At 34.0% G+C, this 17,456-nt stretch overlaps 1 protein-coding gene across 1 annotated transcript; it reads left to right on the top strand.

Annotated features, from left to right (window-relative positions):
* The first annotated feature begins 2,103 nt into the window (after window positions 1–2,103).
* LOC113750629 lies at window positions 2,104–5,344 on the top strand. Its single transcript, XM_027294586.1, has 3 exons — window positions 2,104–2,830; window positions 3,216–4,130; window positions 4,896–5,344. The coding sequence occupies exons 1-3, from the start codon at window positions 2,104–2,106 to the stop codon at window positions 5,342–5,344; spliced, it is 2,091 nt and encodes a 696-aa protein (XP_027150387.1).
* The last annotated feature ends 12,112 nt before the right edge of the window (window positions 5,345–17,456 follow it).

Genomic DNA, 17,456 nt, shown 5'->3' with positions numbered 1-17,456 from the left:
GCTTCTCCTACACAAATGAACCATGTTTGAAGGATTTTCCTTGGTCAAATGTTTGGAATGGAAAACAAAAAGCTCAAGGCAGTTTTGCCTTAGGATTTTTCGAAACTTTGGTTGTTTGGTTGACTACCTTTCCGAAGTTATTTTTCCATGAAATTTGGTAGAGGGACAACCCTTATATGGTAGTATTATACTGCTAATTATGGTGTTATTCCGAGGCCGTTTCATGGCTCAAATAAATTACCAAAGTTCATGACTCGAGTTTGGAAAAATCCTTATTTCACAAAGGAATTTTGGTAACTTTGAGTTGTTGTATCTTAGTGCTCAAAACTCCGTTTCTTGTTCCGCTTGTTTTGTTGTAAACTTAGATTGCAACTCTAGTGGAGTTCCAAATTTCAAAGGCTAGTTCCAATCAAGTAAATTTTGCCGAATTTTCAAAGTTGGCCAAAAACCAACCTAAATCTGCCTTATGAACCAAAACAGCGACTTTGAGCTCATTTTTGAATGTTTTCCATTTGGAATCTTAGAAAAGTGTATTCTAAGAATTTTTAGTACCTTGGAAGAAGTTTCCAACGGTACCAAGTTTTCCAATTTTTGACCTGTGGAATGTGAGATACGATTTTTTCAAAATATCGTATCAAAAACTGAAATTTTCCGCACTTCAAGGAAATGAAGTTTTTTTTCAAGTACTCCTTATTTCTTCGATAGTACTTGAACGTTTATGCTTGATTTCCAAGACAAAAGACTCGATTGCTCTTATACTTTAAGAAACTCCACTTGAATCTCGATTTACGAGTAATTGAGGTTCATTATCATGAAATTTCCCCTAGATTGTACTCGTGCACGATCTTCCTTGATAATTGGGATGTGTGAATAATAATTCACTATTATTTGCTCAGGCACACACGAGAACCTTCAAGAGGATCCCACAGTGAACGCCTAAAGCTCCGAAGGACATTTCTTCCTCATTGCTTATATTGGTGAGTGTCAAGTGTGTGAATTATGTGAAATATCTGCAAATTGATAAGTGTTATATAAATTGGGATTTTTAAACCTTTGAGTCGAGTGTGTACTTTATCGCACTCGTCCTCATTTAAACGAAGTGAACTTGAGTTAATGAAGTGAAGTGCTTACTTGTTTAAGTAATTGGTTAAGAGAATATATGTGAAGTACTTAAATGATTATTTATGCTATGATTGCATAAGTCGTTGGAGTGAATCTCCTCAATACAAAAGTGAAAAAGTGGGGGACGCCCAAACTCTCTTATTGGCTAGCCTTGGACTCGAGCCAGCAGGGGCTTGGTCGAGCTCTTCAGTGAGCCATGAGATTTCATAAGCTCGACCTATTGAGAGGTCTTGCTTGGCATACTCGCTGAAGTATCGCCTCATAAATGTATTGCGGGCCCGGTGTGGTATGTAAGGTTGAGAAGGGGAAATGTAAGTGATGTTCTACGGATTAAACCTACCCGGTTGACGGAGTGTCAACGCGTGGAGGTTCCTGATCGTGCAAGTGGAAAATAACTCCTGAGAGCTCCCATATCCTTGAATTGTTTCTGTTTACTTTTTAGTAAAGTGCTCTTTATTGAATGGTTATTGTTGTAAATTGATTAATTTGGGGGTGTTACTTGAACTACGTGCCTGTATGTGTGTTCTTGGCCTCACGAACGTTTTACTCACCCTGTAGATTTGTTTTCCTTAATAGGATTTGTGCTTAAAGTGAGATTCGGAAGAATTTCTTTTTTGTGTACTCATGTAATAGGGTTCCAACTCTTTTGTCTAGACTTTTGGGATATTGTATATTTTGAGCTGTATTATGGAAACCCGATGTAAGGATTGGATAATTGTTATATTTCGTTAACCTTAAACGCTTCCGTACTAATTGTATTTATCTTTTCTGGATGTTGATTTCTTGCACCGCTATAAGCTTGAATGGTGTTTGCTTGAGTCCTGGCGAGAGTTGGGCAGGCGTCCCGCAAATACCCTTTGGTTCGCCTTAGGGAGAAGTGGGGGCGTCACAGAATATCTTCACACCCGATGCTACATCAAAGGCTAAGTGTGTAGCTTGATCATAGATGGAGGAAGTTGCGCTTATGTCGCGAGTGCACTAATGGTGGAGAAACTAGCACTTCCAACTCTACGACATCCAACACCGTATTGTTTGCAATGGTTGAACTATAGTGGGGATGTTCGAGTAACCAAACAAGTCCAAGTACCTTTCCGAATTGAAAAGTATAAGGACGTGGTACTTTGCGACATGGTTCCGATGCAAGCATGTCACGTATTGTTGGGAAGACTGTGGCAATTCAACAAAGGAATTACCTTTGATGGCATTACCAATAAGTACTCTTTCAAACAAGGTGACAAAAGAATTGTTCTTGTACCACTAACTCCTAGCCAAGTTCGTGAGGATCAAGAGAGTTCGATAAAAGAAAGTGAGCTAGAAAGTGAAAAGAAAAAGAAACAAAAGGCCGAGAGTTCAGAACAAGGTGAAAAGGCCGAGAAAATTGAGAGGAAAAAGGCATATAGTGAGCCAGCCAAAGAGGAAAGAAAAGAGAGGAGGCAAAATCTACTGATAAAAACTAATATAGTGAGGAAAGTTTTAAGTATTAATACACCTGTCTTTGTACTTTTGTGCAAAGAGGTGATGGTTATTACAAGTGACCTTACTAATACTTTACCATCAAGTATTGTCTCTCTCTTGCAGGAATATGATGATGTCTTCCCCGATGAGATTCCAAGTGGACTACCACCAATTAGGGGAATTGAACATCAGATCGATTTAGTTCCAGGCGCTTCACTTCCTAACAAACCAGATGAAACAAAAGAGCTACAACGTTAAATCGATGAACTCTTAACAAAAGGATGGGTGCGGGAAAGGTTAAGTCCATGCGCGGTTCCGGTCATCTTGGTGCCTAAAAAATATGGAAGTGGACGAATGTGCACCGACTGTAGGGCTGTAAACGCAATAGCGGTAAAATATCATCACCCTATTCCTAGACTTGATGACATGCTAGATGAGTTATATGGTGCTGTTATTTTTACAAAAATTGACTTAAAAAAGTGGCTATCATCAAATTAGGATGAAGGATGGAGACGAATGGAAAACAGTCTTTAAAACCAAACATGGCTTGTACGAGTAGTTAGTTATATCATTTGGTCTAACTAATGCACCTAGTACATTCATGAGGTTGATGAACCATGTATTTCATCTATTTCTAGGGAAATTTGTGGTTGTATATTTTGATGACATTTTGATTAATAGTAGGAGTGTAGATGAACAGGTTGAGCATGTCAAACTTGTCCTTGATGTACTTCGAAGGGAAAAGCTATACGCCAATCTTAATAAGTGCTCCTTTTGTACTAATCAACTTGTCTTCCTAGACTTTGTTGTGAGTGAACAGGGAATCAAGGTGGACGAGGACAAAGTCAAGGCCATTCGAGAGTGGCCGACTCCAAGCACGGTGGGAGAAGTACGCACCTTTCATGGTCTCGCAAGCTTTTATAGACAGTTTGTCAAAAACTTTAGTACCATTGCTGCACTTTTAACTGCTGTAATTAAGAAAAATGAGAAATTTGTGTGGGGTGATACTCAAGACCGTGCATTTCAAATACTTAAATACCAACTCACACACGTATCTCTACTTGCATTACCGTGTTTTGACAAGATATTTGAGATTGAATGTGATGCATCTGGGGTGGGTATTGTAGCTGTCTTAATGCAAGAGGGTAAACCAATTGCATATTTTAGTGAAAAACTCAATGGGGCAGTCTGGAATTATTCTACTTATGATAAAGAGTTGTACTCTTTAATTCGTGCTTTAGAGACCTGGCAGCACTACTTGAGATCAAGGGAATTTGTTATACACACTGACCATGAATCGCTTAAGCACATTAAGTCACAACACAAGTTAAATAAGCGTCATGTTAGGTGGATTGCATTTATTGAAACGTTCCCTTATGTGATTAAACATAAAGTTGGGAAAACTAATGTTGTTGCTGATGCATTGTCACGCCGTCACTCTTTGCTCACTCAACTTGATGCAAAGTTATTAGGGTTTGAGTTAGTTAAAGAGTTATACTCCAATGACCTAGATTTCTTAGGTATTTATGCTTTTTGTGGTTCAGCAACTCAAGGTAAATTCTACATCCTTGATGGATTTCTCTTCTATCTTAATTGACTGTGTATACCTAACCGTTCTATTCGTTCTTTACTTGTTAGGGAAGCATACGGAGATGGTTTGATGGGATATTTTGGCGTGGCTAAAACCTTAGCTATCCTTCAAGAACACTTCTATTGGCCAAGGATGAAGCGAGATGTGGAACGAATGGTGGCTAAGTGCATCACTTGCCACAAAGCTAAGTCTAAACTTCAATCTTATGGTCTCTATAGCCTGCTACCTATACCTAAGGAACCTTGGACCGATATTTCCATGAATTTTGTTTTGAGATTACCTAGGTCAAAGAGGGGTAATGATAGCATTTATGTTGTTGTTGATAAATTTTCGAAAATGACACACTTTATTCTATGTCACAAAACAGATGATGTATCTCACATTGCTAACTTGTTTTTCAAAGAAATCATTAGATTGCATGGCATGCTTAGGACAATTGTCTCTGATAGGGATGTAAAATTTTTGAGCTACTTTTGAAAAACTTTATGGAAAAAATTGGGTACTAAATTGCTCTTTTCTACTACTAGTCACCCACAAACTGATGGCCAAACTGAGGTCGTCAATCGCACATTGTCTATACTCTTTCGTGCCATCATTAGGAAAAATATTCAAACGTGGGAAGAATGCTTACCTCATGTTAAGTTTGCATACAACCGCACTGTGCATAGATCTACTCGTTTTTCACCATTTGAGATAGTCTATGGTTTTAACCATTTGACACCACTAGACTTATCACCTTTATCTTCATTTGAGCGTGTTAACTTAGATGGTGCTAAGCGGGCAGATTTTGTGAAGAAATTGCATGAGCAGGTCCGCTTAAACATTGAGCGAAACATGGATCAAGTCGCTCAACGGGTTAACAAGGGACGCCAACGCGTGGTGTTTGAGTCTGGTAATTGGGTGTGGTTGCACCTGCGCAAGGAGAAGTTCCCTATCCAAAGGCACAATAAACTACTCCCACGAGGGGATGGACCATTTCAAGTCATTAAGCGCATCAATGACAATGCGTACAAGCTAGATCTTCCTGGTGAGTCCAATGTGAGTGTTGCATTCAACGTCTCTGACCTTTCTCCTTTTGTTGCAAACGATGAAGTTGATTTGAGGATAAATCTTTTTCAAGAAGAGGGGATGATACGAACCGAGAGAGTCCATTGGCTAAGGTTCGAGTTCCTCTAAGACCCATGACATGAGCGCGAGCTAAGAAGATGCAAAAGGAGCTTCAAGGGCTTGTCCGAGAGGTGCATGGCCAAGAAAGTATCCCCAAAGCTATTGAGGGATTCGAGCATGAAGGTTTGAAGGTTGTTCATGTTGTCCAAATAAAAAAGGATCACAATTGACACCTACACCTAGCCGAGCACTTGCCCTCGGACCCATAGAAATGTTTAGTCGTTTATTTAGTTGCTTTGGAGTCCTGTTTAGTCATTTCAAATTAGGGAATAATTCGGCCAACTTGCAAGCCTTGAGAGCCGATTCTAGGTTTCCTAAAATGTAGGGAGCCTTGTCATGTTTTAGCCTTTTCCATTTTGCATTAGGTTTCTTACTTGTAAGGCTATAAATAGCCTATCTAGGGTCATGTTTTAATCATTCAATTAATACATCAGATTTGAGAGTTTTCTTGGTTTACTCCAGGGCTTCTTGAACAATTTAGAGCTTTCTTTAAGTGTTCACGACTTATCAATCTAGAATTACACTAGGTTGTAGCGTCTACTACCTTTCATACCAAAGTTTGTTAACCATGTGATTAACGGGTTGAGGTCTCCGCTCCCAAGCTTGATACCGCTTATCGATCCTGTGCTTGTCTCTTATGGGTTTCGTCACAAGATTGGCGACGTTTGTATTAAGATGACTTGGACATATCTTCAGCCATGGTATATAGTGCTCTTGTTACCAAGTTGAAATACGAAGTTGGCTAACAATGAAATACTTTTTACTCAATTATCACACGAACAAATGAATACAGGATATATATACACATACATATACATATACCGTTATCAGATATAGCATTATCTGATAGAAGAAAATTTTAGGAATTTAGTATTTGCCAGCAAGGATCCCTAACCTAACTATAAATAGTCTCTGGTGCTATATCTACAAGAGAGTTTCTCTGATTAGGCATAGGTTAGAAGCCCTTTTACTCTAAATTCTTCTTCTATATATTTTATTTTATTAGAATAGGCAAGAAAAAGGTAATGAGACAATGAGACATATGATAGTAATTTGTGCTTCACAACAGTGATCGGAAATAAGCCTATTGAAAGAAAATAACAAATGAAAACTCCTTAAGTCATGATTTTCCTAACTACTCATGCAAGTGCAATTCTTGGATCATTGAGTACTACTATCTTGGTTAGTTATGGCGTAATTTTCTTATACATGTGAAACATACTCTCGTAGTGAATCAATTATACTTATAACTAATTCATACCTACTCTCGTGGTTATGAAATTAGCTACAAGTTCAATACCTCTATGAAATTACATGAAATGAATCACTAAAACTACCAAGGTGCACCTCTACTCTCGTGAGTGTACTCCTTAGGTTTAGCACTTCTTGAACTAGTGTTAAATCTCAATTTTCATTGAAGAAACAACACCTTTAGATAATCACAATTAATGATACCAAGTTAATCATGATTTAAGAAGCAAAAGTGCTAAATAACTTGTTCAAAATAATAGCATTAAATAGCCAAGAAATTAACACAATATAATCATAGAAAGTTCAACCAAAACCTAAAGTATAAACTTTAGAAACACATAATAAACATAAAATCCAAAACTTGTATATTAACTAAATTTAGAATCAATTACAAAAGATAAAGAGTTAGGAAGGTAGAGTAACCCTTGTCATATGAGCTCTCTGTTTGCCTTCTTCATCCTCCATCTTCATCTTCATCTAACTTCATCCTCCAACTTCTTGGATCATTGAGTACTACTATCTTGGCTAGTTATGCGTAATTTTTTTATACATGTTAAACATACTCTCGTAGTGAATCAATTATACTTATAACTAATTCATACCTACTCTCGTGGTTATGAAATTAGCTACAAGTTCAATACCTCTATGAAATTACATGAAATGAATCACTAAAACTACAAAGGTGCACCTCTACTCTCGTGAGTGTACTCCTTAGGTTTAACATTTCTTGAACTAGTGTTAAATCTCAATTTTCATTGAAGAAACAACACCTTTAGATAATCATAATTAATGACACCAAGTTAATCATGATTTAAGAAGCAAAAGTGCTAAATAACTTGTTCAAAATAATAGCATTAAATAGCCAAGAAATTAACACAATATAATCATAGAAAGTTCAACCAAAACCTAAGGTATAAACTTTAGAAACACATAATAAACATAAAATCCAAAACTTGTATATTAACTAAATTTAGAATCAATTACAAAAGATAAAGAGTTAGGAAGGTAGAGTAACCCTTGTCACATGAGCTCCCTGTTTGCCTTCTTCATCCTCCAACTTCATCTTCATCTAACTAACATACAAGAAAGGATGAACTAGCTAAAATTAAACTATCCTACACTACCTAAACTAAAGAGTTAAGAAACTACATTTTTATAGTGTTTCTTGTCCCTCTCTCTAAGCTCTCTAAAATGAAGACACGACCTCCTATTTATAGAGAAATCTTCAAGTCCGTTACTTGCATCTTCAATGTGTACATAACTCCAAATAAGTCAATAATTTTGGCTCCGAGTTATATCACATCATTATGGAAGAAATGAAATCAATAATTATTGCTAGAATATCTCTTTTACAAATGGAGGTGAAAACAAGTTGCACAAGTGGAAGCCGTTATTGTTGACCAGAATCCCTTCAAACAATCCCTCCAACTTTCGGCCGGATTCTTTGGAGGGATTTGTTCCCTGTCTCACCAAAATTCTTTGCTTTGAATCCCTCCAAGCAATCTCTCCTAAAACTGGCCGGATTTTTTGGAGGGATTCGAGTTGACTTCCATATTTGACAAGTTTTTTCGTTTTCTTCTTCTAGAGACTCAAACTACTTTTGAAACTTATAATCCTTGCAAACTTTAAGACTTCAATCGTCATATTGTGAGCTTATTTTTTGTCCAAAATGAAGTCCATTTCCAACTCCTACAAAGACAACCAAAAATATTCAAATAAAAGGGATATCTCATTTAAGCATTTGATTGCATTTAAAACCAATTCTAGCAAAATTGACCATTTTCTTCTTATAATATTGAAAAAGCAATTAAAAATAATATAAAATATCATTCAAATATAGCACCAAATAGTCACTTATCAACTCCCCCATACTTGATTCATTACATATCTTCAAACAATCTACACATAATCAACTACAATGATTCAAGAGATAAAACAATATATACACTTTTTCGAATTCAATTCCTCATAACTCGTCAAACAATCATTATGCAATTGTTCAATTTACACTAAATACTCATAATATTAAGTAAAAGAAAGATAATTATGCCCTAATCTCAATGAGTTAAATTTAGTCTCTCACTCCAACCTAATTTCACAAGCAAGAAAATCACATAGTCAATTCATAGCTATTCTCCTCCTACAATCATCTTTTCCTCAAATTTAACAACTAAGATGGACTTATTCATACTAATTGTTACTCAAATAGTAAAACTGCCTTTTGACGCGAAGATCGACACTTTTAAGTAAAGAACCCTGGTTACTCAATATTTCACTTATTTAAATTGCTATGCATGCTCTTAATTCAAATACCTTTTTACATGAATGTCAACATTTGTAAATGCCAATCTCTGGTTGTTCGATACAAGAATCATTGGAATAAAACAAAAACTTCTTATCCTTTTTTTTTTCTTTTTCTCTCTCTTTTTTTCCTTCTCTTTTTCTCTTTTTTTAAGTAAAAGACAATAAATAGGCATTCCCTCTTAGTAGTATATAAGAATAATCAAAGGAAGAGTATAACTTTTATTGACTAGATCAATCACTTGTAAAATTAAATAAATAGGAGAAATCTCATTAAACATGCAAAATTATAGGCAAAATTCTCCCCACTTTACAAGATATACTTACTAAAATGCAAAAGTTCTAATTGCATACTAACTATTTCCAAGTCAAATGAGAGCCAAAATTTTCAAAATACATATAAAGTCCCAACAAATGCAAGAAGCACAGTACTTAAGATTGGAACAATTTGGCCTTTTTTAAAAAATAAAATTGGAACAAATTTTGGGTCATAGTGAAATTTTGAAAAGAGTTTGAAAATATTTGGGCAGAGTTTCCCCTTGTAATTGGACGAAACTCGCTACCAACAAACCCAATTTCAAGAAAAATTTTCACATGGCAATTTTTTCAAGCACAATTCCAACATTTCTAACGCATTTAAATCCACAAAATATCATCACATGACATAAAATAACAAGCCATTTAATCCCTTCCCCTACATTTAAACTTCACATTGTCCTCAATGTGAGAAGAGAAAAATAATTAAAGAGTAAGATATAATGCTCCTCGTATGACTTGTGCTATCCAAATCCATGGCCATGTGATGAATTTTCAACCTTATTTGACAACGAAATGAGAGTTCAATTAATGCACCACTTTAAATGGCAAAATCAAAATCAAAATAACTTCTTAAGAGTAAAAACTTGCAACCATCAAGAAGTAAACATGGAAATCAAGGTAAAAAAGGTAAAGGGATCGATCATGTGGAACCAACACAATGTTCAAGGATAAAAAAATATGAATTTAGTTAACTTCACATAACAAGTATTTGCATCTCTAATCAAACTAAAGTTAAGCTAATTTCACAAATATGCTAAGAATCATGAACAAAATGAGTTTCATTGAAGCATTTTGACATCAATGATCAATTTCCCCCAAGAACAAAAGCAATCTCAAAATGGAGGCTAACACACCATACCACAATAGAAGTGACCTTTTTTAGAATTCATGAAATGCTAAAAATCATTGAACCGCAAAGATCATAATTGCATTCATGAATTCGTCCATTAAAGGTCAATTTTCAATTCACCACACTTTCTACAATTACCTAAGCATTCAAGAAATCATCCAACCAAGCACATTTTCATTCATCAGGTAATCTAGACTACTCAAATGAACATTATAAACTCCTACAAGCTAATTAAAATGCTACATTAGCCATTTAATATGAAACTTTGTCACCAAATCAAATTAAGCATAAAAATAGTTAAAATTCACCAAATGAATACAGTAAACTCAAACTTCGAGATTTATTTATCACTAACAATTACTACAATCATCAATAAGCTCAAATAAATACACCACACATCACATATTAATGAAATTCAAAATTGCTATAAATAGAAAATATTCAATCATGGCAACATTCGAATGACAAAGTTAGGTAAAGATTTGTTACCTCAAGGTGGTTTGGGGATGTTTAGTGATGCACGAGATACAAATATCCCCAAAAATTTTGCTCCAAACAAGCTCATTTGAAAAATTAAAGAAAGTTATGCCCTAACTCCTTTAAAACTTGAATCTAGATCTTGAGTTGTGTTTGAAGAATTTGAAACCATGAAATCCACTCTAGAGGATGTGAGAGTGTTTTGGTAAAGATTGTTTGAAGATTTGATGGTGAAAAGTGGGGTTTTGTAAGTGATGTGAGTTTTAGGTGCGAGTAACGAGCGCGGGATATACATATAACAATTATCTCATCCACAGTCAAATTTTATATTTATAAAATCCTAAATACCCCACACACGACTTTTCGCAAGTATACGAATCGTTTATTGAGAATAGGGATATTAGGTGTCAATCCGACAGGGAAGATTGTCAATTACCGATGGTTTTCAAATTCATTTATTATTTAAACTATCACAAGTACAAAAAATTAAATCTACACCATAAAAGTAACAAAAATACAATAAAAAACTCCTAGAGGTATGGAATTGCTTATTACTCTTACAAATGACATTACCGACTAAGTGAATGCTATTATCTTAACAAGTTATGACGTAATTTCCTAATGTATGCGAAACCTACTCTCGTAGTGAATCAACTATACTTGTAGCAAAGCCATACCTACTCTCGTGGTCATGAAATTAACTATAAGCTCATTTTTTCTATGAAATTACATGAAACAAGCCACTAAATCCACATAGGTGCACCTCTACTCTCGTGAGTGTACTCCCTAAGTTTATCATTTCCTTAAACTAGTGCTAAATTCCAATTCTTATTGCAAACGTTACACCTTAAGATTATCACAATTAATGGCCGATTAATCATGATTAGAAAAACAAAAGTGATAAATAACTTGCTCAAAATAATATTATCAAATAACCAAATAAATATCACAAATAGGATATAGAAAGTTCATCCATACTCTAGGCATAAATTTAGCTAAACATGATAAAAAATCCAAACTTGTATTATAACTAAACATTAGAATCAATACAAGAAATAAAGTGATAGGAGAAATGTCACCCTTATCACATGAGTTTCATGATCTCCATCTTCATCCTCAACATCATCCAAGTTTAGCAACTACAAAAATGGATGGAAACTATACTAACATATACTAAACTAATAAACTAAACTAATGAACTAAGAAAAACTAGTGAAAACTATATTTTGGTAGAGTTTCTCTAACCTTCCAAAGTTGTGAAAATGGTCTCCAAGGCCTATATTTATAGAGGAATTCCATGCAAAAGACAAAGTGTTTAATCAAGTTAAGATTCCTTTTAAGCCCATAAACAAGTTAGATTTGAGTTGTAAAGCTTCTTTTGTAGCTATCCTGGTCTGTTTCCACCAAAATTCTCGCAGGAAAATGGGTCAAAAAGCTTGTGTGAACATAGGACAAGTTGAAGAGAAAGTTGCAACCAAAATTAGAGAATACGCGACCTAAAAAACGCGACCTTAGATCACGTATTGTATCCCACGTGTTGCTTTGTTGCAGGTTTGCTCATTCTCGGCAAATTTCATCCTTGCTCTGTTTTTGATCCAAATTCAACTGATATTTTCTCGATGATAAAGGCTGAACTAGATCTTGTACAAAACATGAACATTGTAGTCCTTTGAGTTAACTTTCCAATTCATCAAGAATAATCCAATTTGGAGTTCTGTGGATTGAGCAATGACCAAACTACCCTTGATTGGTCAGAACTCTGTTTCAGCTTTTGATAATGAACATGCACTTCTGTATTTTGACTTTTTATAATGAAAACGACTAAAATGAACTTCGATTTTTCATACCAAATGTAGATCTATCTCTTAGTTTCAAAATAGTACAAGAATCATATCAATCCAATACTTGTAGCTCAAGATATAGCCAAAATATCACAGGGTGTCAAAGTTGAAAATCTTGCACTTCATCCTTTGAGTATTTTGCACTTCATGTTCTCTTTTTATCACTTCAAATCATCATCAATCATCCAATTGCCTTCTCAATTCATCCCATTTGATGATTGAATCCTTAAACCTATAAAAACATGAAGTTTTCACCATTAAAATCCATAGAAATGTAATTTTCACACTTTAAACCACAAAATACACATTTTCACTAGAATCCTAGCTAATTAGTTATAAAACTGAATAAACACACCAAAACTAACTTGATAAAACATACTAAAAACATGTAAAATACTCACTTATCAAACTCTTTCATACTTAAACCATTGCTTGTCCTCAAGTAATAAGAAATACAAATGAACAATACTCCAAAATTTTGAAAATAAACATATGTGCACAATTCAACTTCATTTCTTAAAAACAAGGTAAAGAACTATTATGTAATCACTCAACTAAGCTCAGATACTCATAATATCAAGTAAAAAAGAGTCAATTATACCGCAATTATAACAAGTTCAAGTCAAATTCTCATCCTTACCCAATTTCACAAGCAAGTAAGTCATATGGTCAATAAAATGCTTCCTAAACCCATGATCATATTCTTATTGATATTTAAAGAGGGATTACATCTCATAGCTAAATATTACTCAAGTTGTGAAAAGGCCTTTTGATGAGAAAATTGACATTTTTAGATGAAGATCGCCGGTTATTCAACACTTCACATTCTCAAGTTGTTTTACATACTCTTAATTCAAGTACCATTTTAAGTGAAAAGTTGACATTTATAGATGAAAACTCCCGGTTACTAAGTACAAGAACCATTGGAGTTGAACAACTCTTATTCTTTTTTTCTTATTCTTTTTTTTCATTTTTTATTTTTTTTCATTTTTTTGCCTTTTTTTTTAAAGTAAAGATAATAAACATTCTCTCGAAAGAATAATCATGAGAAGAGTGTTACAATAACTTAACTTATAAAATCAAATAAAGAGAAGAAATTTCATCAAATATGCAAAATATAGGCATAATTTTCTCCACTTTATATGATATGCTTTCCTATAAATGCATAAATTATAATCACAAAATAGTCATTTCTAAGTTAAATGAGAAAAGAAGTTTTCAAGCCACATATATTTATCTCAAAAGTAGAAGGAATTTGAATTACTAATGGTATCGAACTTGTTGCCTTTTGGATAAACTTGGAAAAATTAGAAACCTTTTGGGGCAATTTTATAATTTTGGACAAGATTTTTAAAAAATTTTGGCAGAGTTTTCCCTTAAAACTGGACAAAACTCCCTGCCAACAAACCAAGTTTTGAACAAATTAGAGCACAAGAAATATTTCCAAGGCAAGTCCAAATCATTTCAATCACAAGTCAATCACAGCCAACATATATAATCTCAATTCTCCCCTCCCCCAACACTTAATATGCATATTGTCCTCAATGTATAAAAAGGAAAAGCAAGATAAAGAAAGAAATACTCCCCTATGTTGCGATTGAAGTATCATGAAGTGTCACAAACCATTGTTCGCTTATTTTCACAACTTCACGAGTTCCATTGGATAACCATTTGTACTAAAATATAAAATGGCTAATAAACTAGATAAGGGTAAAAGATGCAAAAGTGATAAAGGCATGAAGAATTTTTGCAAATAACTCTATGCCAACATTTCCTACATCATCACAATTATTTCCCAAACTTTTATGCATTTAACACAATTATCACATTTATTACCTAGAATATGAAATATAAGCATGTCTCCTTCTCTAGGTAATGATAACATCACCATATAATAAAAAGATTAGGAGTAAAATGCAATCTAAGAAACATACATTATGCACATGTTCAATTTCACCCCTAAAATTTCACATAAATTGCTAAATTTTTCACATATTCAAAATTCATCATCCAATCATACTCTATATGAAGATTAAGCAATAAATTTCCATTTGAATGCATCATTTTGTTAAACTAGATAAACTAGTCTTTCTCTAAAGTTACAAATTCAAAATTGCTAAAATGTCACCATGTAATGAATGTAGACATGTAAGCATAATGAATAAGTCACATTTTAACAATTTGAACCATCCAATTATGCTTAACAACATTCCAAGAGTAAGTGCCACATTGATCATAAAATAGGAATGTGCATAAAGTGAAACATTGCATAGATCATCACATTCTCATATTTAATCATCGAAACATGCTTAGAGATGTTAAATAAGTATAAGGGAGCTTATATACATCAACAAATAACATCATAAATTCACCATTCAAAGTGTATCAATAAACTCAAAAACATGCAAATGGTGAATTTTAAAATACCAAATTAAGTTCAAGAAATTTACCTCAATTTGGTAGAGTGATATTTGATGATGCAAATGATGCAAAAAAAGTCCTATGAAAATCACCCCCTTTGACCTCCAATTGAAGAAATTAAGAACTAAGAACCCTAACCTTAATCCTCTTTAAAATCGAATTTTGAAGTGTTTTTCTTGGATTTTAATTGGTTAAAAAGGCTCTATGAAGGTCAAATATTGTTTGTTGGATGATTTCTTACAAAGAAATGGTGTATAAGAGAAAATTGGTGAAGTGTGTGTGAGTGTGGGTGATAAAACGCAAGAAAGAGAGGAAGTAGGAACTGGAAATGTTCTGGTCTTTTAAAACTAGGAAGCAAAATCTGACTTCAGGAAAACGCAACCTGAAGTCACGCTTTGCTAAACCTCATTTTCTTTGTTATGGGTGCAATACGCGACCATCGAATATGCGACTTAAGGTCGCATATTGAATCACATTTTCAATTTCTGCAAAAAAAATTACAGAAATTTGCAACTTTCCAAAAATTTGACTTTTACCCCAAATGCTCAAAGTGCATCCTAAATCATTCTTTTGTCAAAATTATCAATGCGCGCACATGTAGAATGATCAAAACATGCATTTTACCCCTTTCTAACAAATCAAAAACAATTTTTACTCAAATTGAAGGGTTGAGTTCCTTAATCAAATTTCGCATTTTTCACCTCAATTGGTCACTTTTGTTTCCATTTCCAATACCTACAAAACAAACAAAACAAAATATCATCAATACATAACAAAACCCTAAAATCATACCAAATTAAAATAAAATACCAAAATATTGGGTTGCCTTCCAACAGGCACTTCTTTATAGTCATTAGCTTGACTATTTCACCTCTTTTTTCAAGAAGACTTTGTCTATGAATAATCCACCATTAGAGAATGTGATGGATCATTAAAAGGTGGTTTGATAACAAAAACCACATATTCAAATGATATGAGGGTGGAAGAGACTTACCTATTTCAAGTGATTCATAAATATTATCTTGAATATGTATCACTTGAAAACTCACCAAAGGAGATGCTATGAGAATTTCTTGGACAACAATACCTTTTGGGAAAAAAGGAAATTATTATCAAAACAAAGAAAAAAAAGAAAAAGCAACAAAAACCATGATGGTTTTGTAAAGTTCAACTATTATTGATTACTGTATAACTTGTGGGTTTATCCAACTCAACCCCTTTAAATGCATGTCATTAACATCAATTCAATAATGACCTGCTTATTCTTCTTGTGTTAAACCTATTATTTTCAGGTAGCTCTCAAATTTTATTATTTCATTGTATTAGAAATTGTCACCCCTACAAGTAATTTCCTTGACGTCTAAACAAGAGATCGTGTATTGCAACTTCAGCACATCAAATTAATGACTTGGCATAGATTTTTTTTCATCTACTATTTATCCAGTTGTTGAGGAATTTGGAATCCCTATAAATATTACACTTAGCAACTTTCACCTTGCAACTGCTACTTCCTTCCATATGCATTTTCAGCAACTCCTTTAGCGGAAAAATGTTTAGTTCTAACATCAATCCAAATATGTAGATTGCTTTTACTCTCAAGATTTGTCTGTTCATAAGCTTATCTTCATGAATGTCATTGCCTTCCAAAGGAAAAAATGATGATTGCGTTAATTCAAGAGTTCACTATTGGACCAGATGTCATTGTTGTTGTGGTTGCTCGATTCCTGATAGGGCAAGAAATGCCTTTCAATTTGGAACGGTTTTTGTTGCTGATGCTGCCTTAACACAAGGCATCAGTATCAGTTCCCCACAAATTGGCCGTACCCAAGGGATTTATGCAACCTCATCCCTCGATGGAGCTAACTCGCATTGTTTCACACGAGCCAAAAAAATTCATGACAAATATAGAGAATATGATTTTTCAAGAATCACTAACAGTCATCTATAAAAGCAAGCATAAATAACGTTACTGATGTAATCTCCGGTATTTTTCATTCTGGCAAAATGCTATTAATGAGACCATTATAACCTTGATATCTAAAATTGAGTCCCCTACCCTTGTCTATCAATTCAGGCCCATAAGCTTGTGCAATGTAATGTACACAGTCATTGCTAAAGTTTTTGTGAACAGATTTAAACTACTGCTTAAGCACTGCATTAGTCCTAACTAATCAGCCTTCATACTAGAAGACAAATCATTGATAATACTATAATTGCTCATAAATTTATACATTGTTTGAATAGAAGGAGAATAGGAACCAATGCTTACATGGCTCTTAAACTTGATATGTTCAAGGCATATGATAGGATTGAGTGATATTATGTGACTAAAATTATGAAAAAAAGCATTCTACAAAACTTGGATTTAATGGATCTTGAAATGCATGTTTTTTGTTTTCTACTCTTTTAATATAAATGGAGAGAAGAGATGTGTTTTTAGGCCTTCTAGAGGAATCACGCAAGGGGATTCTCTATCCTTCACCTGTTCTTACTAGTTTCAGAAGGTCTTTCTAATTTGTTAAAGCAAGCCATGCCAAATCATACAATTTCTAGTTTGAAAATTGCTTCTTCTAGTCCAGCTATTTCCCACTTTTTTGTTTGTAGATAACACCCTTATATTCTATAAGGCCACCAAGAATGAAGCAAATGAAGTGATGAAGAT

This window comes from Coffea eugenioides, chromosome 10 (assembly GCF_003713205.1).
Source record: "Coffea eugenioides isolate CCC68of chromosome 10, Ceug_1.0, whole genome shotgun sequence".
In the NCBI taxonomy this organism is placed as follows: Eukaryota; Viridiplantae; Streptophyta; class Magnoliopsida; order Gentianales; family Rubiaceae; genus Coffea; species Coffea eugenioides.
This window is presented reverse-complemented; position numbering and strand designations above follow the sequence as displayed.